Raw genomic sequence first — 27,824 nt, 5'->3', positions numbered from 1 at the left:
AGATCACTCAGGTTTAGTGATTTGGATTCCACGGTGTGCTTGGTAGATGTTGGCATTTATTCCATGGAAATACAAATTAACCTATCATAGAGAAACATTGTAATACAGTCCTCATTTATTCATAATAAATTATTCTTGGGGATATATTTATGAGAGACACAAATATTTGTCAGGGAAAAATAACTTCTGATATTGAAAAAAAGATTCCAGTTTGAAATTAATTTTGAAATAATGACTAATTTACTTATTTTCTTAAAAAGAGTAATATTTGAAAAAAAAGTCAGCTCTGGATTCCAATATCAATAAATTGGTTACATTCAAAGGAGATATAAAAGCAAGAGTGATAGTGATGTACTCAAGACCACCCAAGCTAGGGACAGTGATTTTCCGCGATTGCGGAAAACGGACGGAATTCACGGAAAAGGCCTTTTGAAACGGAAAGTGGCATTTCAAACGGAAAATCACGGAAAACATATTTTCCCTCTAAATACACCAGAATAGCAACAGAAATTACTCCAAAATAGCAACAGAATGAGAATACTAAATGGCCACAAAACCCCAGAAAACACAATCTCACTTTGCTACAAATCATGACAATTCACACATCGTGACTGCTCTTGACATCAGCACACTAGATAGTACCCCGCGCCCATACCCGGCTGGCCGGGTTGAGCTTCACATCGCTTCATATCGCTCTACTGCACCGTTTGCACGGTCGTGTGTTGCTGCCCTCTACGTTTGAAGATGTAACAGCACGATATCGTGGTCTTAAAATCCAAGATGGCGGATTGGCGAAAGTCGTTCAGTGATGATAACGATGTCCAAAAAAACCCAAAATTATTGATGAAATTTGATTTTACCGTAAAATAATGCTAATAATGTGAAAGGTGAGGATGTATGCATGCTAAATGTCTTTAAAAAAATATTAAATGCACCCGCATAGATCAGATTAGAACGGCTTCTATTGTGTTGTTGGTACATAAGCAGATACAAATTTTGGCCAGTGCAAGTGTACGCGCTGTGATTTTGCTATTTAATGTGTAAACGGAAATGTCACTTTTCCGTGTGTACAAAGTCTATGGGGAAACGGAATTTCCGTTTTCTGACATGCTGAAACGGAATTTGAGATTTCCTGAAATGGAAAAGGCCATTTCTTGAAACAGAAAATCACTGTCCCTACCAAACCAATCTTGAATGGGCTTGAATGAATTGATAGGACCTGGGTCCCACTGAAAAAAAGAGGCCGATTTTGCTACGATTTGGCAAACTTTCGAATTGGGTAGGATCGGGGAAAAAAGAACCCTTTACTGGGAGTCATCAAAATATAAATTGCAGTAATAAAACTTGCCCAAGGAAACAGACAACTGATTACGTCTGCATGCTGCTGTTAGTACATCAGGAAACACCTGATTACGCTCAGCTGACTGCGCGCCCGCGCCATTTCATTCACGCTTTTCCTGCTTCCCCCGCCATTCAAAATTGACGTTTTCTGATTGGGAAGATCGGCATGAAATTTTGAACATGTTCGAAATTTTTCACCAATCACCCCATAAGAATGAATGCCTGATGTTATCCCTTTCTCACAAAGTTGTTATTACACTGCTCCCGATTTCAAACGATTCCTATCCCACCCTCCACCGAAATAATGATCGGAATGGATCGGGGTTTCAGATAGGGATAGTTGGAATGGCAACTTTAGGAAGAACTGGTTGACCCACAAGTCTCTCATGATCATGAATGCTGGTTGTGTATGTATCATGAAATGTACAAATTCAGTCAATATGAAGACTGCTTCACTCACCTTGGTACATATGGGTTCCAGAGTCTCAGGATACGGTCCATGCCACCGGTCGCTATCAGGTTCTTCTCTTTGCAGAAGTCAAAGGTCTTCACCCCCTTGTGGATCTTGAAGATGGTCTCGTCGTTGTCCAATCGTTTCTTGGCATGACTGTAATGCATCTGGCTGAGTTTGGCACGTTTGTCGGCCGTTGTCGGGCGGGGCAAGTGTTCCTTGCCGTCTTTTAGTTTGGATTCAACATGGGTACTTCCAATAGTACAACCTTTGAGAAGAGGGAGAAAGAAAAGTGTTGCTATAAAAAAAGGTCTTTAATGATTTCTGATAAAGACTAAAAAAGATTACTCACAGGGGAAGATATTCTATAAATCTTGTTAAATAATCACAATAACAGGCTCACCAATTTCGATTGAGACATCAATTTGGGAATGCTTTCTGAATTACTTGATTCGACATATCTTAATACAGTGGGTTATCAAAGGAATTCAACTGCTTCAAACAAGGATCATATCTGTAGCCCTCAGCTCCGCAGTATTCTATTATAAAAAAGAAACACAGTAAGTTTCATTTGTCCTGCACACCTTAGCATCTTCAAAGATTTAAATGCTATCCCTTTTTCATTAACAAGAATTGCTTCCATTATTCCTGCCTTCAAAAATATTTTTCTCCAGAAGAGTTCCTATTATATTTTCTCTACTTCTTTTTCAAGGAATCATTGTTCCTGCCCTCAAGTACTCCCGGGGGGCCACTTCCATTCACGAGTGGATACCATGCGCGGCCATGGGGTCTCGAAAAGCACCCTAAACACGTGATTTCCATATTCTGAAAATGCACCCCTTAACAAGTATTGGCGTGTGAAACTCTACCCTTAACAAGTATTGGAAACAAAACGATACTCTTGGCAAATATTCCCTGAAATGAACCCCTAAACAAGTACAGGAATGTTTTATTGTTACGGGTCCTTCGGTCGTCGGCTTTACCTTATTTGGTTTAGTACGACCCCATCTTCTACACCTCGCGCAAATCGGACTCTAAACACGAAGTGTTGGGGCAAAAAGGACATCCTTTATAAAACATTTTAATTTTGTTTTATCTAAACACGTAGTCTTCCGAGCGAAATAGATACCCTTTTTTCATTATTTTTGTGTTTTTGACACCCTTATCACGTTACGTACGTAACGTGCCCTATCGTGAAAAAGACATCCTTTTTACGTGTTTTTTTGGTCGCGCATGGTATCCACTCGTCAATGTAAGTGGCCCCCCTGGGCAAGTACTAGTACTATATGAACTAAAGTACTCTTATTGATATCATCACAACTTATATTTTATCAAATTGTTTGCTTATCTATTTTATTTTCTTTTAATGGAGAGTGGTAAATAATCTTGAATTGGATTGATTGGAGAATCATGGTAAGAAAGAATGTCTAAAAAAAGTTACATACCAATGACTAATGCAGTGTTCTCACTGTTAGAGCATGAGATGATAGATCTGATGTCATCATAGTACTTGATATCCCCCACCCAATCATCATGGACCTTCCAACGGACAAACTGGGTCAAAGGTGAATGTGCGACCTTCTCCAGGGTCACACTTGCAATGCCTTCAGTCTTGGGTAGCTTCTTCCATGTTCTGAAATGATAAAATGAGAAGTGGGCTTTAGAAAAAGAACCGTCAACTAGTCTTCCTAGGTGTCAAGAAAATATCGACATGTATCAAGGTTTTATAAATGTAGCTACATATGCCACTGACAAGTTGACGTGAAGGTCTTTTAGCTGGCCTAACCTGACAGGTGCTCAAGCATTGTAATGAGAGCAAGACAGGGTATTTTAGCAGCTAACTAATAAGTCATATTTCACCCGCTACTTTCAAGCCGCAGACCAAAGCGGTAAACATTTGCCCTGTTGGCCTGTTCCAGATATTTCCACTGACCCTATGTGTAAATTCTGCAGAAGGCAATATTTGCGAAATCCAGTTTGAACCAGTTTGTAAAACAACGTAATATAGATAATGCGCTTCATGGCTACATGCACCCTGCAAGCTGATCAAACCCAAGCGCAAGATTTGTACATGTTAAGTGTATGTAACAGTTGTAGGTAACAGTGAAAAGCAAAGAGGCAAATAAATTGTTCCATATAATAGCTTGAATTACACAATACACAGCTGGAGGTAATAATGATAATAATGACTGGTGTAAACTTTTGTCACAGACCCATATTGCAATTGTCACAGCATGGGGCTATATGAGACAACTTTGGAAAATATGTTATATGGTATCTCCCTCAAAACAAGTCAATAATATTTACCTTAGTGTCTCTCCTACTCCATTGATTATAATAATGTTAATACATCCTTCACTGTCTCCATACATCAGATAGCATTCATCAAATCCTGTAGCACTGTTTGAATTGAAAAAATATATGGATACAAATATCAACCCTAACTTCCAAGCAGAATATTATTTCAAATACTTTGACATACACTATAAAAAAAGAGAGGTCTATTCCACTGCAAGTGAGTATCTACAGGTATATGTAATGCAATTGATAAATCATTTCTATGAGCTCATTACCAAATATGGAGAAAAATAAAGAGAAGAGGAGAGCAAGAAAAGGTAAAATGATTGGGGGTTATATTTGTACAAAGGTTGATATCAAAAAGGAAATTGAATAGGTTTTTTTCAGTTTCTATACAAGATGTCAGAGAAATTATGATTTACAAGTATACGAAGAACAGTTTAAGAATACAAGTTTACACAATTAAAACCTCTAATAAGGACTGTGAGAAAAAGACAATATTTCTTACCAGTATGTTAGCTTTAGAGGAGTAGTCTCTAGTCCAGTCACCTGACAATATGGCTCAAATGTAGAAAGTTCATAAAACTGGATTTCTCGGTCACTACATGTATGTAATAAATGAGAAAAGATAATACTTAAATAAGACCATTGTCATGGTATAGACTAACTCAACTCTAAATCATTTTTTTTTCCAGTATCTATACAAATAGATTTTACAGTGTTATATTGAACAGTGTGCCATTCCATGGATGCTTTCTTCTTCCATAAAGAAGTTATTGATTCTTCAAAAAATTTTAAACAAGTTTGTCATTAATTTCATTCATTAATTTACTGAGCACTTGCTCCAATATTAATATGTGTTTTTGTTTATTTTGTGTGATGATTCAATGCTTATTAAACATAAGGGCCCGTATTCTAAAGTCGGATTTAACTTAAACTCATGTTTAAAGTTGTGGTTTAAGTATATACAGCCAATTGTTACATAAATCACTAACGGTAGAGATAACATATTTCAGCTCATTTGGCTCTCAAATCATTCATAAATGTTAGGAAGTATAAATTGATGATTGTCTTCACCATCGATGAATCAGGAAAGTTCACAGTGAACATAAGAAACATATAACTTAATAAAAATGTTGACACTTTTGGCTTCCCATAATTTTAGCACAGAGTAAGACCATGGTCTAAGTTAAACCTGACTTCAGTATACGGGCCAAGGTACTTAACAATTGGTAGATTGCAGATCATTCAATATTTTAGTTTTTCATGAAATTACTGAATAGAATCCTTCTTTTCTTTTTATTTCTAACAAAGATGCAGAAAAGAGGGTAAATAAAAAAAAAGGAAGTGGCATGCAAGGCTTAAATTTCAGCGACATTCAATGGAAATATGCACCTATTTCATTCAAGTAATGAAAAGCCATATAAGCAATATTGCATTTATGGAAGAATCATACCAAAAGCGGCCAAAACCATTTAAACCATTTAAAATGAAAATTGCATTAATGACAACTATTCAGCTTGGTACCCGTCTCTGAACAAAAGTTCAAACCATAATTTCGAAGGTAATTTCAACAAAATTTGCCTTTTAATATCACTTAACTGCCCGGGGGGCCACTTCCATTCACAAGTGGAAACCATGCGTGAACATGGGGTCTCGAAAAGCACCCTAAACACGTAATTTCCATATTCTGAAAATGCACCCCTTAACAAGTATTGGCGTGTGAAACCCTACCCTTTACAAGTATTGGAAACAAAACAATACTCTTGGCAAATATTCCCTGAAATGAACCACTAAACAAGTACAGGAATGTTTTATTGTTATGGGTCCTTCGGTCATCGGCTTTACCTTATTTGGTTTAGTACGACCCCAGCTTCTACACCTCGCGCAAATCGGACTCTAAACACAAAGTGTTGGGGCATAAAGGACATCCTTTATAAAACATTTTAATTTTGTTTTATCATTCCCGCAAATTCGACCCTAAACACATAATTTTCCAAGCGAAATAGATACCCTTTTTCCATTATTTTTGTGTTTTTGACACCCGTAACGTGCCTTATTGTGAAAAAGACATCCTTTTTACATGTTTTTTTGGTAGCGCATGGTATCCACTCGTTAATGTAAGTGCCTCCCCCCCAGGCTTAACTGCAGACACAAGGTTTGACCAAAAGAAAAGCACTTTCTTAGAGACAATCCAAGTGGAATGCCTCTGACCGTCTCACCTGGATCACGCGGTTCAATATAGCAGCAGTGCTGAATTTGAAAACTACTCTAACTTGCACAAGATGTTCAGTGATACATGGTTACTCTTACGTCCACTTTTTATGAAGTAGACCAATAAACTTACAGAGATACGATGGTTATTAAGCAAAAAAACCCAACATGGCCAAAGTTCATTGACCTTACATGACCTTTGACCTTGATCATGTGACCTGAAACTCGCCCAGGATGTTCAGTGATACTTGATTACTCTTATGTCCAAGTTTCATGAATCAGATCCATAAACTTTCAAAGTTATGATGGTAATTCAACAGATACACCCATTTCGGCCAAAGTTCATTGACCTTTGACCTTGGTCATGTGACCTGAAATGCGCGCAGGATGTTCAGTGATACTTGATTACTCTAATGTCCAAGTTTCACGAACAATACCAATAAATTTTCAAAGTTATGATGGTAATTCAACAGATACCCCTAATTCGGCCAAAGTTCATTGACCCTAAATGACCTTTGACCTTGGCCATGTGACATAAAACTCATGCAGGATTTTCAGTGATACTTGATTAACTTTATGTCCAAGTTTCATGAACTAGGTCCATATATTTTCTAAGTTATGATGACATTTCATAAACTTAACCTCAGGTTAAGTTTTTGATGTTGATTCCTCCAACATGGTCTAAATTCATTGACCCTAAATGACCTTTGACCTTGGTCATGTGACATGAAACTCTAATTGGATGTTTAGTAATACTTGATTAATCTTATGGCCAAGTTTCATGAACTAGGTCCGTATATTTTCTAAGTTATGATGTCATTTCAAAAAGTTAACCTCAGGTTAAGATTTGATGTTGACGCCGCCGTCGGAAAAGCGGCGCCTATAGTCTCACTCTGCTATGTAGGTGAGACAAAAAAACTGTGTTTAGCCCCTTTTGGAAATTAGAATCGAACTCTTCTTACAAAAAAAGTTGTGGCTCAAATGATTAAACCACACTTACCCTGTTCCTACTATGATCTTGTTAAATTGTGTCATCATCACAAAGTCTGTAACCCACTTAGGTTTCTGTCTCGTCGTATTCTGTTCAACCTGAATTGAAGAAAAAAAAATCATGGAAATCTCAAGTTCTCAACATTTAAAATATGCTTAGATAAAAGTCAAGGTTGTATTGAATAACTGCTTTGGTGGCACCAAAGTCTGATAGCACTTTAAAAAATAAACTATCCTGAACTAAACATTTTTAGATACATGTAAAACAGAGCAAAGATAAAAAAGATTTTTTTTTCCATTACCATGCTGTTAGTATTTGATTACCATACATATTGTAATTGTAGAATTTGACAATAAAAAACGATGATTTTACATAACAAGTGGAATGCCTCTGGCCGTCTCACCTGCATCACGCGGTTCAATATAGCAGCAGTGCTGACTTTGAATACTACTCTAACTCGCACAAGATGTTCAGTGATACATGGTTACTCTTATGTCCACTTTTTATGAACTAGACCAATAAACTTACAGAGATATGATGGTTATTCAACAAAAAACCCCAACATGGCCAAAGTTCATTGAACTTACATGACCTTTGACCTTGATCATGTGACCTGAAACTCGCACAGGATGTTCAGTGATACTTGATTACTCTTATGTACAAGTTTCATGAATCAGATCCATAAACTTTCAAAGTTATGATGGTAATTCAACAGATACACCCAATTCGGCCAAAGTTCATTGACCTTTGACCTTGGTCATGTGACCTGAAACGCGCACAGGATGTTTAGTGATACTTAATTACTCTAATGTCCAAGTTTAATGAACTAGACCAATAAACTTTCAAAGTTATGATGGTAATTCAACAGATACCCCCGATTCGGCCAAAGTTCATTGACCCTAAATGACCTTTGACCTTAATCATGAGACCTGAAACTTGCACAAAATTTTCAGTGATGCTTGATTACTATTATGTCCAAGTTTCATGAATCAGATCCATAAACTTTCAGTTATGATGGGAATTCAACAGATATCCCCAATTCGGCCAAAGTTCATTGACCCTAAATGACCTTTGACCTTGGTCATGTGACATAAAACTCATGCAGGATGTTCAGTGATACTTGATTAACCTTATGTCCAAGTTTCATGAACTAGGTCCATATATTTTCTAAGTTATGATGACATTTCATAAACTTAACCTCAGGTTAAGATTTCGATGTTGATTCCTCCAACATGGTCTAAGTTCATTGACCCTAAATGACCTTTGACCTTGGTCATGTGACATGAAACTCTAATAGGATGTTCAGTAATACTTGATTAACCTTATGGCCAAGTTTTATTAACTAGGTCCATAATCCATATACTTTCTAAGTTATGACATCATTTCAAAAACTTAACCTCAGGTTAAGATTTGATGTTGACGCCGCCGCCGTCGGAAAAGCGGCGCCTATAGTCTCACTTTGCTACGCAGGTGAGATAAAAATTATACACTGTTCACACGAAGGGGGAATGCCGCGCTTTTGATCGGCGAGCAAAGAACCATCATTTTTGCTTACATTTCAAAAAATATCACGATCTCTTAAGTAATGTTACACTCTGATACGAATTGGTTGGTGCTTTCGGGGATGAATGATTACCCAACTTATTACAGTTCCTCACACTTTGATCCCCCTTTGATGAGGCTTTGTTACTCTTAAAATCAAGCATTGTTACGCTCTGTTACGCATTGGAAATTGTTGCGATCCTAGCTTTTATGCGTTGACAGACTGTGGAGACTGGGGTCACCGCTTTGAACCAAGATCTGTGAAGCTTTCCTATGCTTTGGATCAAGCTTTGATACGCTCTCTGTGCTTTAATCAATTTGTGACAGAGCGCCCAAAGTTTTTAAACAGTTAAACAAATTTTGGCGCTTTTGCCGAATGCCCCACTTTACTCCAAGCTTTTCCACAATCTATTACGACCCTGACGCTTTAATCGAGCTTTGTTTCAAATTGGTGTAGCTTTGCACGTCGCTTAAAAGCGCCATCAAAGCGCCGTTGGTGTGAACTAAGCATTACATGTACTACATCAGAGCTGTTTCAATAAAGCACTTTAGTGTTGCTATCATTCCTGTCACTGAAATATGCTGGGAGCATTCAAGCAATGAGAGGTATTTCCCTCAAGCCAACAACATTGATATTTTCATCCTAACTGGTACCCATTGAATAGTATCTTGCTATGGTGCTGCATGGGAATTTGAACCTCGAACCTTGTGGCTTCTGCTATACGACACCTCAATATTGTTAAGCATAAGTATGGTAATAAGGTGACAAACCAATCATAAATTCAATACTTGCCATGACAGACTTCCATCTCTTCAAATCCATATTGCCACTCCAAAAGGCTATTGTGCCATCCTTTGAATGAAAAAATATAAAAGAAAGTAATTGAATTATATTAGTAAAAATAGTACTGTTGATTTTATTCTGTTCATGTCATTTTCAAGCTTCTACATACCCTGAATCATCCAAGTTTGAGTTGTTGGATTTCATTTAATGTTTATAAAATATAATATCAATGATATTGTATATTCAATTTTCTCCTGGTTTCCATTTCTATTTCTTGTCCACCCACTACTCCTCCTGTCATTTTTCTTTCCATATAATACCTTCTCTCCTTGCTTTGCCTTACTTCTTCTTTTCAAATCTTCTTTCCGTTTCATTCATCCTTAATGCTCATGTGACTAATATATTTCTACTACTACCGCCCCTGTTACTCTTCCTACTACTACTACTACTACTACTACTACTACTACTACTACTACTACTACTACTACTACTACTACTACTACTACTACTACTACTAATACTACTACTACTACTACTACTACTACTACTACTACTACTACTACTATTATTACTACCACTGATACTACTACTATTGCTACTACTACTACTACTACTACTACTACTACTACTACTACTCCTACCACTACCACTACGACGACTACTACTACACCTTATATATTGCTACTATTGCTTTACCTGACTTGTAGTAACGCAGGTGCCGTCACTCATGTTAGTGACTCTAAGAACAGGTTCTCTGTGTGGTGAGGACAGGATGACGGCTGGGGTGTGGAGGTCTACTTCTTTCTTGCGTAGATACGCATCCTCCTTCTCTTCATACTCAAGCTGCATGTAGGTACAGAACTCATCCTGCAATCAAGTAAAATATGCTGTAAAAACTACCGGTAACTAAAATCAACCATTTGAAATGATAGTCAACCAAATATAATACATACATTACAGGGGATGCGGAGCAGTTTTCAAAGTGGGGGGGGGCTGACCCTGCAAAAAATCACAATCACATGGTCATTTTTACATTTTTGTACATGGTTTTTGAAACATTGGTCAAGTAGTTGACAATGATTTACTTTAAACAGAAACATAATTTCACCATGATCAGACTTTCAAAAGATGGTATCAACTGATATAAAGTGGCATGCAAGTTTTATACTAAAATAGAATTGCTTTGAAAGAAAAACAAAATACAGATATTCAATTACAAAGCATGCAAATCAATAACAAACTTACAAACAGATGGTAGTACTAGAATTCAATCAGTTACAATCTCAGCTCAAATCAAGCAAAGGGAAATGATGCGCTAATGATGACTTACACTTCAACTACCTACCATTGATTATTAAACAACAAATCAATACACATGCCCTAGCTACCCATTGTCAGCCAAGATGAAGTCGATTCTATTCTACCAAGCAGAGCTTGAGTGTATCAGGGCCCTCTATCACAAAGCTTAGAGATGGATTGCAAGGCTGCTTTCTACGATTGATTGCATTCATTATTGTGTGTGATCACTCACTAAAATCAGCCCAACAATCACTTTCTAAGCATTGTGATAGAGGGCCCTGCAATGAGGCATATGTGCCAGCATAGTGCAAGGTCTCCTCTCTATCAATAATCAATCATCTTTTGTCTTGTGAATGACATTAACGGTTGTGTTGATGATATTGCTAAATACAAAAGGATGCCCCCCATTTTGATTTTGCGGTACCTGCAGCAATTAAGGTCAGAAACCCTCAAGGAAAAGTGGGGCCGACTGCGGGACAATTCTTAGGGTCATTAGAGGCAGGGCTATTATCGCAAAGGGGCGCTCTTCTGTCTTTTGTGAAAACCACATTCATGATATCTGTCTTCTGCCAGCATGCTAGAACATTCAATCAGTAACTTTAATTGAATATTAAATCATAAGTTTCGTTATTGAAACCATTCTTCACTTTTTGAAAATAAATCTATTTTCTATATGATTATTCAGGAATCTCACTTAAGATTGAGATTTTGAATTCAGACATAAAGATATTTCATTTTTGTAGATATATCACTACCAAAGATTTACTGAAATGTACATCATTTGTAAGCACAGTACACAACTTTATGAATTATGAAAGATGAAAGGCACATTCCTTTATTTTTGCCGATGTCACCTGAATGTATTGATTTTCTTAAAGGAAAGCAGGTGCAAAGAAAAGAGATACTTCCAGTTGGGAAAATATGATAAAGTAAAAGACATTTTGTACTACATAATCAAATTATATTATAAAAAAATTGTTCTTGACAGTATAAATGCTTTCAGAGCCTTGCAAGACATATCAACGGCTGATGTACACAAACGGGATCCAAAGTGTTGTATTTTATATGTATTCCTTTTTTAGTAATGAATAAACTTTATTTCACAGGTATAAAGAATACATCGTTTCTAGATTACCAAGGGAAAAAAATTGATCATTTGGTAAATAGGCCCATTGGCATAGATATTCCACATAAAAAACTATCAAAATAAAGTGTCTTTTAACATAAATTTTACAGTTCTTTGTGCTTGCCTTTTCCATAAGATTTGTACATTATCATTATTTTCAACCAACTTACCCAATCAATGGTTCCTTCTGAATTGAAATCTATTTTCATAAACAGATTTGTAATTTCCTCATCATTCTGTTAGGGGAGAACAGACACATGAGAAAAAAAGTTAGTAATCCCTGAGAAATTGTAGTTATTCATTCACTTGCCCGGTTGTCCTATCTTGTAGCCAGGATTAAAGGGTAAGTTCAACCTGATGTAAACCTGGGGCGGTATTCTGAACATTGTCTTATCTCCATATTTTATCTTATCTCAGAGATATGACAAAATCGGTATTCTGGTGGATGTCATAACTTTTGTCACAAAAATTGTCATAAATTTTGTCTTATCTCTTTGGCGCGCACCAAAAATACGCGGCTTTGATGCGCGTAATCCTTTTATACAAGCAAAAGATATGACAAAAGTTATGACAGGGGGTAGCAGTCATAAATTTTGTCATATCTTTTAGTACCAAATATCCCGATACCCTGCCGACTGAATGTCAAGCATATAACGATATCATTTAGATTAGATTGTGACATAAGTTTCACTCATCATCCACGACAATTTTCAAAATTATTTTGTCATGCTACAATTAGTTAGGCCCTACATATTAGTTTCTCCCTTTTTTCTCTGTTTTCCTTATTTTTCTACTTCTCCTCTAAAATCCTTCACAGCTCCCTGTCTCTCTTTGTAATTAAGCGCATCAATATTCGCGTAGTTGCGCGATGCCAGAAACAGAATTGGGGATATCCCCTACCTGTCACGGGGCATTCCTATTGGCTAGAAGGGCTCCCACTGGGAACTAACGATGATTTTGATTGGATTGCTTCCGAAAAGATGGGCGGGAACTTTGAGAGATATGACAGGGAAAAGACAATGTTCAGAATACCGATTTGTGACAATCATAGCGGTGTCACATCTCGGAGAGAAATGACAAAATTTATGACAAAAGTTATGACAGAGTTACAGAATACCACCCCTGATTTGAATAGGAACATGTATGCAAAGCATCATCTTCCTTTAATAAGCAGAATTTTCAAAAAAATAATAATAATATAAAGAATTTTAAAAAATCATTAAAAAACTGGCAAATTGTGTGCATTGGTCAGGATGATCCTTATTATCCATGCATGCACATAAATATATAAAGGAGTCCCAACTGAATGCATAAATTAAAAAAAAAAGTTAAAATATACAGACCTACATGTACCAACCAACGCTATTTACAGTATTCTGGCAAAAAAATAAATTCTGCTTTATCAAAGTTACCATCTAGACTTAAAGAGGAATATCTCATATTCATCTCAACGCATACATTTAAGACCTTTCGCCTTTCAACAGATGATATAATCTACCATCATTTCTTTTTCATGAAGTCAGGAACTCATCATGTCCGGATTAAAATAGAACGTTTTGCTAACGCCAATGTATACATGCAACAAGATAGCACCATAGAGCCATTAATTTTTCATTCTTTGCCAAAAAACACCTGCACCAAGTAATATCCCTTTCCATCAGGTGTTAGCTTCTTGATATCAAAGTGACATGTCAAAGCCAACATATAACCTGGTAAGAGCCAGAAGGGTGATAAATCATATACTGTACTACACAATGAATGCCCTTATAGCACTGATCACTTGACAAAAGAGACTAGACAGATGCACTAAGAGGGATGCGATCTGAGGTCGTATCCCTGGTAACATGATGGATGATGGAAAGAGGAGTAATATTATGCCTATTTCTTTGTAGCCTTTGTATAATTCACTGCTAGCATGTTGATATTCATTAATCAAATGAGACATTCAAAAGTAAATTATGATGGCACCATACTTAATTTTCTCCAAATGCTCAGTCACATAAAACTATCTGTAAATGTTCTGTATGGCTTGCTTTTGGAATGTAAGAAAAAAGGTCATATTTAAAAACTCCATCCAATCCTTCATTGCAAATAATTTTTATTGAAGGTCAAGTCCACTCAAGCTAAATACTAATTTGAATGAAAAGAGAAAAAAATCAAACAGGTATAATGTTGAAATTTCATTAAAATTGAATGTTAAACACATACGTACAGTATGTAAGAAAGTTATGAGATTTCAAATTTTGCTTATTTTTCACAAAACAAAAAATGCACAACACAGTGATATGCAAATTAGATTTTATGATGTATGAACTATATAATATTTTAATTTTTTGCAGATTTGACAATAAGGAAACCCTTCATCAAATCACAATCCATCACAGGCAATTCCACATTTAAGAAAGGAATCCAACTTTGTTTCACATTATGAGAAAATCAAAATTTGAAATAAACTATGAAATACAAAAAATAGCGTGTGAGTGACATCATCTATTGTTCTTTCATTTGTATACTGACCATGATATGCCAATAATTGTTTTGTGAAATCAAGCAAAAATTTCATCACTTCTTTATTTTACATCTGATTTTCATTAAATTTTCAGCATTAAGCTGGTTTTTCCTTTATCGTTTCTTCAAATCAAATTTTGTTGGGTAGGACTTGCCATTCAAACACAACTAAATAAAAATCAAATACATCTTGATTTTCACCAGCTAGAAACAGGCATTTTGGGACTAGATAAGATTTTTTCTTCAGTTTCATTTGAACTCGACTCTTTTTCGATGAATTGCAGGCGGCTAAAAGATTTTAGATATAGCTACCTTGGTTCTAAGACTAAGTGAACCTCGTAAGACGGTCTTAAATTCATCCAGGGACAACGTTCCATTTTGGTCCACATCAGCTTCCTGCATTACAATGAAATAATCACAACATTAATAGAAATATTTTTTTTCAAGGATAAAAACTAACATAGTCATATAATATGGTTTGCGTCACTGCTTTTATTTTGGCTTAAAATCTAAAGCAAAGAAAAAAGTAATAGTAAGGCCAAGTAAAAAAAGAAAGTAGTTGATCGTCCTCGCGCGCATCTATTTTGGCCGCCGCATGGAAATTTTTGATATTTACTATTTTCAAAAATTGGCTAAAAAAAAAAAAAAAAAAATCGGGATGTTCCTTTTTTGATGTTCCCTTTTTCATTGCAGCATCAATTTTCTTGATATTTACTATTTTTATGGCTGCTGAATAGCGAAAAAAATCACAAAATTGGCGAGCGATTTGCTCTCATGTGGTTTGGGATCTCTCTCGCAACTTCAAAAACAAGCAAAGTCCGATATTGCCGTAACTGCAGGAAAGAAAAAAAAAATCTGATTTGGTTTTCTATTGGAAATTTGAAGATACCATCATAAATTAGCAAGAAAATAAAGTTTGCAAACTCGGGGAAGATCCGGGGAAGATCACAGATTTCTTCATTTTTAGTGCATTTTCGGGGACCCCGCTTCCTGAATCTGAACTAATCTGTCGCCTGCTTTGGAAATATGGCGCAGAAAAATCAATTTTGATGATGTAAATTTGTATTTCGGCGGGTTTTTTGGTGAGTGATAGCACCTGTACTTCGATGTGTGTAACGGTGATTGACTGTGCTTGTTGTGACTCTGTTGGGTAATGCATGACTTGTGTGCTGGGATTGATGTTATTGACTGTGCTGGCGCAACATGTGAATTTGTGAAATCAATTGAGTTTTCTAACGTCAGCAGGCAGTGCATTGAATATTAAAAAAAAATAATTTCAACTTGGTTATTCTTTATCAAGATTGAAAATAATTAATGGGATTCCAAGAAGTGCCAATTCTGTTCAAATTTGATAATCTTTATTCTTCCTTGAGCTATTCAATTTGATGGAAAATTGTAAAAATTAGTTAGTAAATATATCTAACACAGTTACAAACATGAAATAATAAATATTATGTGAACAATTATCAATTAATTCAATCATTTAACATTAGATATCAATTAAAAAATGAATAAAAATTGAACAGTATTAAACAACATGTTAATGAATATACAAGTAGCTGGAAAACTGCTATGCGAAACCATGCCCAGAACTAAAAAAGAGATTGGCTCTGGAAAACTAAACATGGCTCCATGGTAATAAAAATGATCCCACCCCCATGCATTTTTTACCTTTACAATATATATATATGTATTAATATAGAATAATGTTTAAATCATTTACTTGACATGAACGTTTTGTTTTACAATACAGTACCGGTATACATCAGTATAAATACATCGATAGATTTTTATTGCATAATACATTTTCCATAGATTTCCAATCAATTGTATATATATGTATATATATATATATATACATTTCTACTCATTTATTATTAATATTGAGCATGCATCGATCACATATTTCGAGCTTGACATGGCCTGACAACCATTTGAATAAAAAATAGCAAAAAAAATAGTAAATAGTAAGGACCTCCCTCATCACTTATTGTCAAAAATGGGCTGAGAAAATGCCTCCTTGTTTTTAAAAAAAATAGTAAGATAGCAAATAGTAAGGACCTCCCTCATCACCGCTCTCAAAAAACCCGGACGATCAACTACTTTCTTTTTTTACTTGGCCTAAGTAACATTCATTTGATTTTAAAACTACAAGTAAGTTATCCAATGTATAAAATATGCTCCACAAGGCATCAAAGTATCAAACCATGATTTATGCTACTGGGGAAAAATAAAAATACATTTTATAACAATAACACTGGCAAACTGCCCATGGGTAATAGTCTATCTTCTAAACAAAATACAATTTCTTCAACTACCGTACACCATTTATTCATATCATTCACTATCAATCATATGGTGGAACCTGGAGTTTAAATGACAATGAATGAAACATAATCTTACCTCAAAGAATTTCTTCAAGCTGTGTAGGTCATCTAGATTGATCTTTTCTTCAATCTGTAGAAACATTGAGAAAAATTAAACATAAAAAGCAAAATGTTACATTTGAATGCTGTACGTGATTTCTCTCATCCTGACTTCAGTTCTTTTATTTGAGAATGTGTCCAGTACTCAGTAGACTACCCAAAGAATTCAAAACGTAAATATCTCCTGAATGTTTTCTTTGTAAGTCTATGAGTAAGAATAACACATTGCAACTTCTAGACTCAACAAATCTTGACTCGGAGTATGCCTCCATTACACATCCCTATAGCAACGCATAAACACATAATGACAGTGAGAGATACAGGACCCCAACACACTGATATGGTTCCCTAAACTTCCCTTGAAACTTTCCAGATTGGATGAATATCTTACCACCTCATGCCACATGTTGTAAATTGAATTAAGAGTTGGTTCCCATGAAATGGTGAACTAAATACGGGATAATTCCTGAGATAAAACCATTGCACATGAACCTCTTGACACACACAAGTCACATCAAGTTCTTTGCTTGGGATGCTATACACAACTACAACAAACATCGTGAAATAGGCGAAGGTACATGTATATGGTGCCAAATCCTGGAACCGTGGGTCATCAAAACCTGACCCCGAGTAATTTGACACTCCTAGAAGATCTACAAAACAAGCATCCAGTCAGAGATGGTGGTAATTTAGAAGTTTACCCAGCAATCAACAGGTACAGACCAAGTAAACATGCCATGCCTTTATGAAGCCATAAAAAAAACTGGCTTATCACTTGAACTTGTTGATAGAGTGTGAATCCTATGATAATATCTCACCACGTAGAAATCATCATTCCCCTTCATTGCATCGCAACAATGCATGAAAAGACACCCTTAACATTCAAATGTTGCGGGACCAACGTCACGTAGAACCGTTCCTCGTCCTCTAGCAACCATTGGGATTCAACAATCCCTTCTGCTGGTGCGCTACTAACCCTTCTTTTGATTATTCTAGTCAATGGTTCTTCTTTTTTAATAGGTCACTGATTCAAAAGGGTGGAATAAAACAGAATGCTTCAGACATTGCATAGATTCAGTGGAGTATAACAAACAAACACTAGGCACACCATCTCAGGCTATTAAAACTCAAGGAAATTGTGGCTTCTCATTTTGATAGATGTCATTTAGATCCCCTGAGGATAATCTCCCACATATAATGACTTACATGTACATGCGGGATACTAGGAAAGTATGAGACAAACATTTAACAATCTATAATGTCGTAATTGACCCATTCATCAATACAATGGTTTAATCAAAGGTTATTGACTTTTACCAATGAAGGTGAAAAATTGAGGAGGATGCATGAGATAAAATGGATTTGATTTCTTATAACTTTTACATGGATAATTCTCATATTAATACAAAAAATTTATTTCTAATTCTCTAAAACCAAATTACTAATGTATACATTTGAAATTATTTATTCATTAAAAACATATTTTAAACATCACCTAATCAGTTCAGTATTTATGACAAATACATTATTGTGAGGTAAGATACACTTTGCCTTGATGCATGGCTTTGCAGGCATGTCCAAAGTCTTTTTTTACAATCATGTACTTTTATGTAAAATTACCTTTATATCAATAAAAAAAATTAACATGGAATCTACTGGGGTACACAAGCTCAAACTTGCTCATTTTTGCCAACAAAGCAATGGTTTGGGTTTTCCCTGTCCAACAAATGAATACAATCTTTGTGTATTTTTTTTTGTTTAAATCAAGTACTTGGGTAAAGATGTACATGTAACATCATCAATCAGTACACATTGATCAGTAAATTACTTGGTTATTGGGTATACATTAAGAGCAACTTTCTTGACAGGCTGAGATACTACTTTTAATCAGACTTTCAAAGGCAAAAGGCCTTTCATCCATTCAATCAAGCCATCAATAGTAATCTCCTTTTGACAGGTCAATCAAGTTTAATTCTCTGTTAAGAAGATAATCCAAAGGTGAGTTTTGTATTCATTTATAATCTTCTTTCATAGCTTTCCAGTGAAGCTTGATGGGGGTGCCAAAGTAATGATCTGAAATACAAACTGTTTGACATTGGATGATATTCACCGTGTATTCTAAAATTGAAATTGGACAAGGACTATTTTAAAAAGCTATTACATTGCAAAGTTTAGGGTTATTCCAGTGAAATAGTTCTATTCATGTCTTCAGGAATATGCAATGAGCAAGCTGAAGATGTCATATCCCCACTTATTCTTATCGTATATTTATTATATGAAATAAATGAATTAATTCAATATTGCTAAACTTTAAAATTCAATAACTTGCTATTTCTAATTAGATTTTGATGAAATTTTCATCATTTTGCTCAGTGAATTATTCTCTGTTTATCATTTTTAACCTGGAGTACCCAAATAATTGTTTCATGGCATCTTATGAATGTGATTTTTATTCAAATGAATGTTTTGAATTTTACCATTTCAACTGAAGCAGCTACTTGTTCCATTTCAAATATCGAAAGCAGAGACCAGAAAGTACACCAAAACAAATGTTTTTTTCTCTTTGTCTCTGAATTTCAAACAAATCAAAGAACTGTCTCATATCCAGAGAAATTTTCTTCATCACAGAGAAACCTTTATGGTTTGCCATGTAAGATGATCAGGTGAGTGCAACCTTTAATAATGGAAATACAATTGGCAATCTAACATTGTGGCTGTAGCTTTAACACCCACCTAAATAAACTGTGTGTAATGGACAAGTATGGATAAGGACCTACATGTAACCCCCCCTTCAAAAAGGTAAATATATGAATAAATGAAAATAAATAAATGAATAAATAAAAATTAAATAGAAATAAAATGAATAAATAAATCAATAAATACATGTATAAATGTAAACAATAGATAAATGAACAAAATAAGCAAAATACATGTAAATGAAATACATCAGAACAAAAACATGGACAAAAAAGTAAATAATAATTGAGGTGATGTGAGAATCCTGGTATTTTGCTGACTCAATGATACAGATAACAGGTACAAAACTTAAACGTAATTAGGTCCATGGAATCTAATATCTATGGGTTGACACAGAGAGTCAGGGGTTGGAAGGAAACATAGAACAGGAGCACAAACTGCATCTGTGCTGGGAGGGGACATTGTCCAACCTTTAAAAGTTACCAATGACTTTTCTTGATGGACTCATGATAATCAATATTATATTATCTAAAAAGGGAAAATCAACAATGTTTCATTGTGTAAAAACATGGTCAAATATAAAAGGCTCTTTATCTAAAAAAAATTATGATAGCATGATGAATTATCATGCGAATGGAAGTGCAATATAATACACAGCTACACAAACAATAATTAAGAAGGGACAAATGCCAAAGCGTTTAGATTGAAAGGGCAAGACGGCATATGGTGATATATTTTTCTCTCTCTACTGAGATTCAGAATATGGAAAATACATACATGTGTTCAGGACCAACACTTGCCCAAGAAAGATACATTGTGTACCATGAAAGTACTACTCTCTCTACTGTCCACTCTACATATATGTGTCCAATGCACCCTTGTGTTCTTTTCAATCTTGATTTGTTTGTGATCTTTCTCCTTCTTGACAGAATGACATCGGTCAAGACACAAGGAAACACCAGTGATTGCAGGCTCAAGTCTAAGCAATCCACTGTGGCCTACATTAGGTCCTTGAAGGCTTGCTCAATACACATACTGTACATGTACACAGCAAGTTAGCAAGGATATTACAACCCAAGCAATGCCTGGATTTAGCTTAGGTGCACTCGAATTCCATTGATATTCTAAAATTCACTTGACTTTCCAGACAATGCCAGAAATTGAACTTATTGAAGCAATTTTTTCTTCTAAATAATCAGTTACTTGGCCCCAACCGATTTTTGTTCTATATTTTCCTTTTCCCCCCTTTTCTTGCTTTTCTTCATCTCCCCTTCTTTCTCTTTCAATATGTATAGTTAGACCACCACATATCCAGTTTATCAACCACCTCTTTTAAAACCGACCACCTTGCGTGCATTAAGATTATTGCGCATTACAAACAATATGCGTGAGAGAATAGGTGCAGTTTCCATACATGTACCAAAGGAACAATAAGAATCTAATTTACAAGATAAAAAGTAAAAATTTTGTACAATTTATCAAAATTGTATTGACCAGACCCGAACCCTGCTGCAAAACAATTGTTCATACCAAATAATCTGATAGGAAACAGTATTAGAACAAATATCTGTTGTCAAATCATGTGCTGGAGCAGTGGAGCTCACAGTGGGAGTAGTGAGACCGGGAGTGAGACAATCATTTAGCATCATACAAGAACTGATTTAAGAGTCAAATATTTCGCCACCACAATAAGAATCAGCCATAAACTCAGTGTATAGCAGGTGGTTAATTTCCAAAGAAGGGTACAAATGAGCAAATGTGAAATCCTTGTATAAATTGTTCGCCGATATCTAGGCCTACACTACCAGTCACAGTGTACATGCATAGAATCTGATTTGTCGATCTAAACATGGGAATCTGATCTGCTCAATTTTCTGCACAAATGAGACAAAATCTAGGTAAAACTGATACATATTTTCGCAGATACGATGCTAAGAAAATTAGGTGGTAGATAAGGGGTAGTTCCAACCATGATAAATCAAAGAGGCAGTTTGCAATGCAAGTTTAAAAAAAAAGGACAAAAAAAGAAAAACTTTAATACCGGCATTCATTTTTATTTGATGACTTGGTGTGATGAAAAAAACATTAACTTTAGAATAACTTAACATTAAAGTTTTACAAACAAATCACAATTCCTACTCATAGACCTACAATTAAAAAGTACAATACAAATATACAGTACCTTGAGTGAGGTCCCAGGAGGTGCTGAATTTGCGTAGTGCCGAACTCTTGCTGCCTGTTCTTTATCCTTGTCAGTCAGACCATCCACAGCTCCAAGAGTCATTCTCCTAGCTGGTTGTTCATTTTTTACATCGATGTCCAAGTCTGCCATTCGGTTCAACATCCAATTAGTATTTTTCGCAGGTGCAGCATTTGTTGAACTTGAACCATGTCCCGAGCCGCCAGCTCCACGACCTGCTCCACGTCCGGCTCCCCGGCCAGCTGCCCGTCCCTGGCCGAACAGTCCTGGTGCTGCTGTGGCTGGACGTCCATTTTCAAATGGCGCTGGTTGCGATCGAGATTCCAGACGAGCAGATGCAGATGAAGGCCTAATTGGCTTCCCTGGTCTCTTTATCGATGGCATGATATTCTTGAGAAATTTGGGAAATAAATGTTTAAACTGTTATGATAATTTGTTCAGAGGGAATCTCCCCTCTCTAACTCCACCAAGTCCAAAGAAAGTTAACGCTGTCGTCGCGATATATTCTGCAGCATGCAATCAATCACCGCGCGCCAAGGTACCGGCATCATTAACTGTGCATGTGTCGAAGAAGATAGTCAGTGTTTTCCGATTTTCGTTGATAAATAAAGTTCTTTTTAGAAATGCTAAAACCCCGACGAAAAGTTAACGTCAATTCTGTACAGTATTGCATTACATTCATTGACATACCGTACTCCTCAATTAATCAATAAGACCAACCACCATTTTGCACTGTGCACAATTACACCGGCCGATTTTCATAGTCTAACTCTTCAGTCTCATAGTTGCTTAAAGAATGATTAGTAAATTTCTAGTTCATTTGTTTCTGCAAATTTTTAGAAAAAGGGTATTAATTTTACACAATTTCTATTATTAGATATATTAGGTATTATATGTTTTCTTTATTTACCTTCAATTTCATTTACATTTCCAATATACGTGAATCCAACACCCCAGTTTCTCTCCGGCGTAGACTATTTTCTTCCAACAGAGCCTCGATAAAGCTTGGTCTGTTACCATAGTTGCGCTAAATGGTAGAGTGCCCCGATGGATATGGACGACAGTGCGGCAGAGACAATTCCGGTTTATTTTAGTCGAGGGCTCATCAGCATGTTTTCAACAAAAGGAAACATGCATTACATTTATAGATCGCTGGTTCTTTTCAATTTTCAAGGTGTTGCCTCCATATTATCCCCATGCTGATTGGGAGAAGAGGTGGTAATGTACCTTTTGGCCACCAACAATTGAAGGCTAATGACAATATCCACAATATCTTCTGAATTTCTTTATTCAACCTATTAATAGACGCCCTCGCCCCCCCCCCTCTTTCTTCCCCTCTCTCGATCTCCTTCACAAACAATTATGCACACTTTCTCTTTCACCAAAATATCATATTTTCTTTCAAAATGCCAATCAGGAACTCCCTTTTGAAGTTCCCACCCCGGGGTTACCACCCACTTAATTAGTGAGTCAAAAGATTTTGTTGTTTAATCCGTAAAAGTTTCTGTAAAAAGAAAGACTATATTGATTTGGATATATAGGTAATATGAAGATTCAGCAGAATAATTTGAAAGTGTTGAAAATTGAACATGCATAAAATCACAATCTGATGGTAATCTTATTCATGTTTGCACACATTTTGCTGAAAATGGTGCAATGAGGGGCTGAAGCCCACCCCTGGTTCTGAGGCCCTTGGTACAGAAAAAGAAAAAAGAGAAGATAAAAATAAAAAGAACATGGGTGTCGATCCGGGATGGGGCTAAGGGGGGGGGGTGGCCTGCACAATCATCTCCCCGATATTTCGAGGTCATGAAGAAAAAAAAACAGTATATCTCCAAAAAAAAAATTGATAACTTTAAAAAGATACATAAAATCAATAAAAATTAACAACACAGAAATTCAACCAAAAAAAAAAAAAAAAAAAATTGTTCCCTAAATCAGTTAATCCTAAGTTTTTATCTGAAGAGACAACTTCTATTGCACTCATCTGTATGTGATAAGTGAACTTGCTGATATAGGGTAATTTCATGAGCCATGAATAAATACAAAACAAATGCATTTTCTATGTGAAGTTACACAGGTTAGGAATATAGCTTCATCATTTTTGAATAACATAATTTTTCCCTTTGCTCACTATCCTAGAGTAGTGAGATCAGTCAAGTATGAAAGGGTTTACAATGAAATCAATGGCCAATGCAATTTATATCACTTTTCAACTCAAAAAATTATACATACACCAAACTAAATAACTAATAAAATAGAAGGAAAAATGAGTAAAAGACTGAAAATTGCTTATCAATCATCACTATGGATCTCACTGTATTTTTTTTTACAAAGAGAATGCCGATTTTGATTATAGTGTTAATGTTTTGAGTTGTTCTTCTTCTTGAAATAAAATACTTGTAAACTTGAAACTTGTTGTGTATTACCATGTTTGGTGATTTAATAGCGAAAGTGGACTACAATATTATGGCCTAGAAAGTGATTTTAGTATGATATATAAAGTGATTTTTGCACGTCAATTTCTTTAAAGGACAAGTCCACCCCAACAAAAAGTTGATTTGAATAAAAAGAGAAAATCCAACAAGTATAACACTGAAAATTTCATCAAAATCGGATGTAAGATAAGAAAGTTATCACATTTTGAACTTTCGCTTAATTTCACATCCTTGTCGGTATGCAAATGAGGAGACTGATGACATCACTCACTATTTCTTTTGTATTTTATTATATCAAATATAAGATATTCAAATTTTCTCCGTTGTCGTGTGAAACGACGATTAATTCCTCCCTGAATATGTGCAATTGGCATTGTTTAATACTATATGGTTCAATCAAGTGAGTCCTTGTAAACAGATGAAATATTGTATAATTCAAACAATAAAACACAAAAGAAATACTGTGTGATGGACATCATCAACTGTCTCATTTGCATGTCATTGAGTTGTGCACATCACCGTTTTGTGAAAAAATAAGCGAAATTTTAAAATGTCATAACTTTCTTATTTTACATCCGATTTTGATGAAATTTTCAGCATATGATTGTTTGATTTTTCCAAGTCCCTACCATGGGAGGGGGATACCCCCCTCCCCTTGGTGAGGGAGTGCATCAGACACCAATCACCCCCCTCCCCCATCATCACAGAAGTCTGACACCTATGGTGAAGAAGAAACTTGAGACTAAGAATAAACCACAAACAATTATTATTTTCAATGTCCTTAAATGCATTTAATAACTCTTGTGTGTTTGTGCTCAGTGTTAACCGTATATAATTGACTTCAACTATTATTTCAAATCATCAAAATTTTAACCAAAAAGCTACATGTTCCTAACTCGGGCATTGAACACATAATTGATACTCAGGTTATATACATGTTAACATATCTTCTACATGGCTATTACTAATGGCCAAGTAGTTGCAAACAAATTACAGTGTTGATGGTGATGCTAATACAGCATAATTTGATCATACCCATGATGGATAATGAAATAGAATATACATCATATTCAGCATTGGATGGGAAAATATCAATATAACAAATAATATAAATTCATCAATTATTATAGGGTACAAGATGATTGATGTAAATGCATCAACAAATTTCCAAATATTTAGAATAAATAAGTTCAATGAGAACATATATATATGTCTGTTATCCATTCATCAATTATATAAACTATAAGAAACATGTTCAATTTTCTTAAAGCCAACTTTACCATGTAACATTTCTCATTCCTAACCAAATTGAAGAAGAAAAAATCCAGAATGAAGTGAGCAAACTTAATGAATTCAGACCTGTTGGATGATAAAAAAGGTCAGCCTACTCAATTATCCAACACAGGCAAAGCACTTCCTAACATTTTCCATAAAATATTTTACTTTGTAATCTTCTTTGTACAATTAAGGGAATGTTTACAAGCACATGATATACAGTTTAAAAACTACAGCATGTGCACAATATTTTCACAAAAATAATCCAAATTCAAAATAACTCGGGATTCATTTTTGCCTATACAAAAGTCTAATTGCAACCAGGGACAAAATTATACGGGGGTTGGGGGCAATTTAGCCCCAAAATGCACAAAACAGCCCCGGAAACTAAAAATAGGAGCCCTTGAAATCCCCATTCATTGCAATAATATAGCTTATTAAATGTTTAGGCAGTAAGTTGTGAAAAGTACCCCTGAATTCCTTTTTTTTGCCTGTTGGCAATTAAATTAAATCATAAAATTTTGTTGTTGTTTTTTCAAAGCAGAGGCAGGAAGCCTGATGATGAGAGTGCAGTTTGGTTTGAAAATTGAGATAAACTGAGGGACGGGAATCCATTACAAATGAATTTTTTAACTTTTACTAATTCATGTCAAATTTTAATTTCTGAAAGATTGGCAATTTTTAATGTTTCCCTATCTGAAAAGTTTCTCTCAAATATGACTAATAAGAGCCACATTTAGTAAATTTCTGAAACAGAATAGTTTGACCAGTTGGTTTTGGTGTTGACGACCTGAATTTCACATCAGCACAGCACCAAACTTAAATGAAGCTAGTCTCGGATGACGTCTAATGAAGTATTGGTCTACCAATACTTTGATTCAAATCACTTTTGTAAACCTCTCATTGTATTGGAGCTTGGGAAGGTAATCTTATTTGTGCTTCTAACACAAACAAAAACACCAAGATAAACACCAAACTTAAAATCACCCAATGTACCAGTGCCCTTTGACAAGACATTTATCTCATATCAGAGTTAGTATTCAGTTCAATACTAACAAAAAATGAATATGATCAGATTTTTACTTAGATTAAACATGTAGGATATTTAAGTATTCAATTCATGAAGTAGTCTCAGTATGCTTGTTGAATTTTTAGACACAAAAGAGCAGACTTGATTAAAATAATTGGGGGTCTTGGTTGGCAGGTTGAAAATTTTTGCATGCAGTTGTAATCTTGATAGAATTACAATGTTGAGCTTTATATGAACTTCTTTCAAAGAAACATTTTTTTAAAATTGTATTCTGCTTCCTGGTAAAGTAAAAAAAAAATATCCATAATTGAACTTAATACTGACACCCATTATATATATTTCTTAGCTAAGAAATATACCTGGGTAATTTTTCACTCAAAGTATGATATTGAATACTGGATATGGTACCCCAGGAAAGATATATATCCATTTAAAAAAAAGCAATTCTGATATGACATGTCCTGGGTGTCATTGATATAGTAAATCATTATTAGGATGACATATTACTAACAGTAAACAAGATTATTCTTATCAATAAATTGCACAATGCATGTATTAAATATACTTTGGATTCCAAGAGCAAAGTCACATTACTTGTGTAGTAGACAGAGGGCTGTGCCACAAATATTTAGGTTTGACTTCAGTCATGCTTAAGTACCAAAGACCATTTGTGAATGATCTCAGTGATGAATGCACAGAAGTGCGCATTGAACTGACCAATGTGGGGTTGTGCGAAGGATATACTATTTTTACATTTCCAACCAATGGTGAAACATCCCAAACACTATCACTATTGGGGCGTTTTAAGAAACTAGCGTTCATTTCCAAATAAAACTTTTGATAGAATGCAAATTTGTAGTTGATTTGCATTCATTACAATACCCCATTACGCTTGATTTTGTGCAAATTTTTGAAATGCAACGCCCCATATATCTCTGATCAATGCTTGCAATAAAAAAAAAACTTGTAAAAACATTAACAATGTTAAACATTAACAATGTTAACATCCTTCTTGATCTTTACAATAACGATGTTATCTAAATGCAAAGTAGACATTGGCAACATTTCATGAAGATACACTTCACATGAGCCTTGCACACAACCAATAAACTTGTATGACAAAATAACATTACTGCTCTACCATAAATATGTTATACTTCAAGATAATATACATGATAATTCCATCACCTAGCACAAACATTGC

The 27,824-nt window shown here is 35.2% G+C and overlaps 1 protein-coding gene across 3 annotated transcripts in view; it reads right to left on the bottom strand.

Annotated features, from left to right (window-relative positions):
• The window catches only part of LOC121412771 (WD repeat-containing protein on Y chromosome-like), a 49,977-nt gene extending 27,088 nt beyond the window's left edge, over positions 1-22,889 (bottom strand). Inside the window, exons 1-12 of one of the 3 annotated variants that reach the window (XM_041605544.1) lie at positions 22,788-22,889; positions 21,860-22,267; positions 16,958-17,011; positions 14,867-14,950; positions 12,217-12,282; positions 10,318-10,488; positions 9,631-9,690; positions 7,305-7,393; positions 4,599-4,691; positions 4,100-4,192; positions 3,238-3,425; positions 1,802-2,060 (exon numbers count right to left, since the gene is read on the bottom strand). In XM_041605544.1, coding sequence (XP_041461478.1) covers positions 1,802-2,060; positions 3,238-3,425; positions 4,100-4,192; positions 4,599-4,691; positions 7,305-7,393; positions 9,631-9,690; positions 10,318-10,488; positions 12,217-12,282; positions 14,867-14,950; positions 16,958-17,011; positions 21,860-22,267; positions 22,788-22,799 — 1,577 coding nt within the window. In that variant the 5' untranslated portion in view covers positions 22,800-22,889. Of the gene's footprint in view, positions 1-1,801; positions 2,061-3,237; positions 3,426-4,099; positions 4,193-4,598; positions 4,692-7,304; positions 7,394-9,630; positions 9,691-10,317; positions 10,489-12,216; positions 12,283-14,866; positions 14,951-16,957; positions 17,012-17,371; positions 17,755-17,798; positions 17,978-21,859; positions 22,268-22,787 lie in introns of those variants that run through there. The other 2 variants (XM_041605549.1, XM_041605553.1) reach the window with 2 other exon arrangements.
• Between the last annotated feature and the right edge of the window lie 4,935 nt (positions 22,890-27,824).

This window comes from Lytechinus variegatus, chromosome 1 (assembly GCF_018143015.1).
Source record: "Lytechinus variegatus isolate NC3 chromosome 1, Lvar_3.0, whole genome shotgun sequence".
Classification (NCBI taxonomy): domain Eukaryota; kingdom Metazoa; phylum Echinodermata; class Echinoidea; order Temnopleuroida; family Toxopneustidae; genus Lytechinus; species Lytechinus variegatus.
Note: the sequence above shows the minus strand (reverse complement) of the source record. Positions and strands in the feature narration are given on the sequence as shown.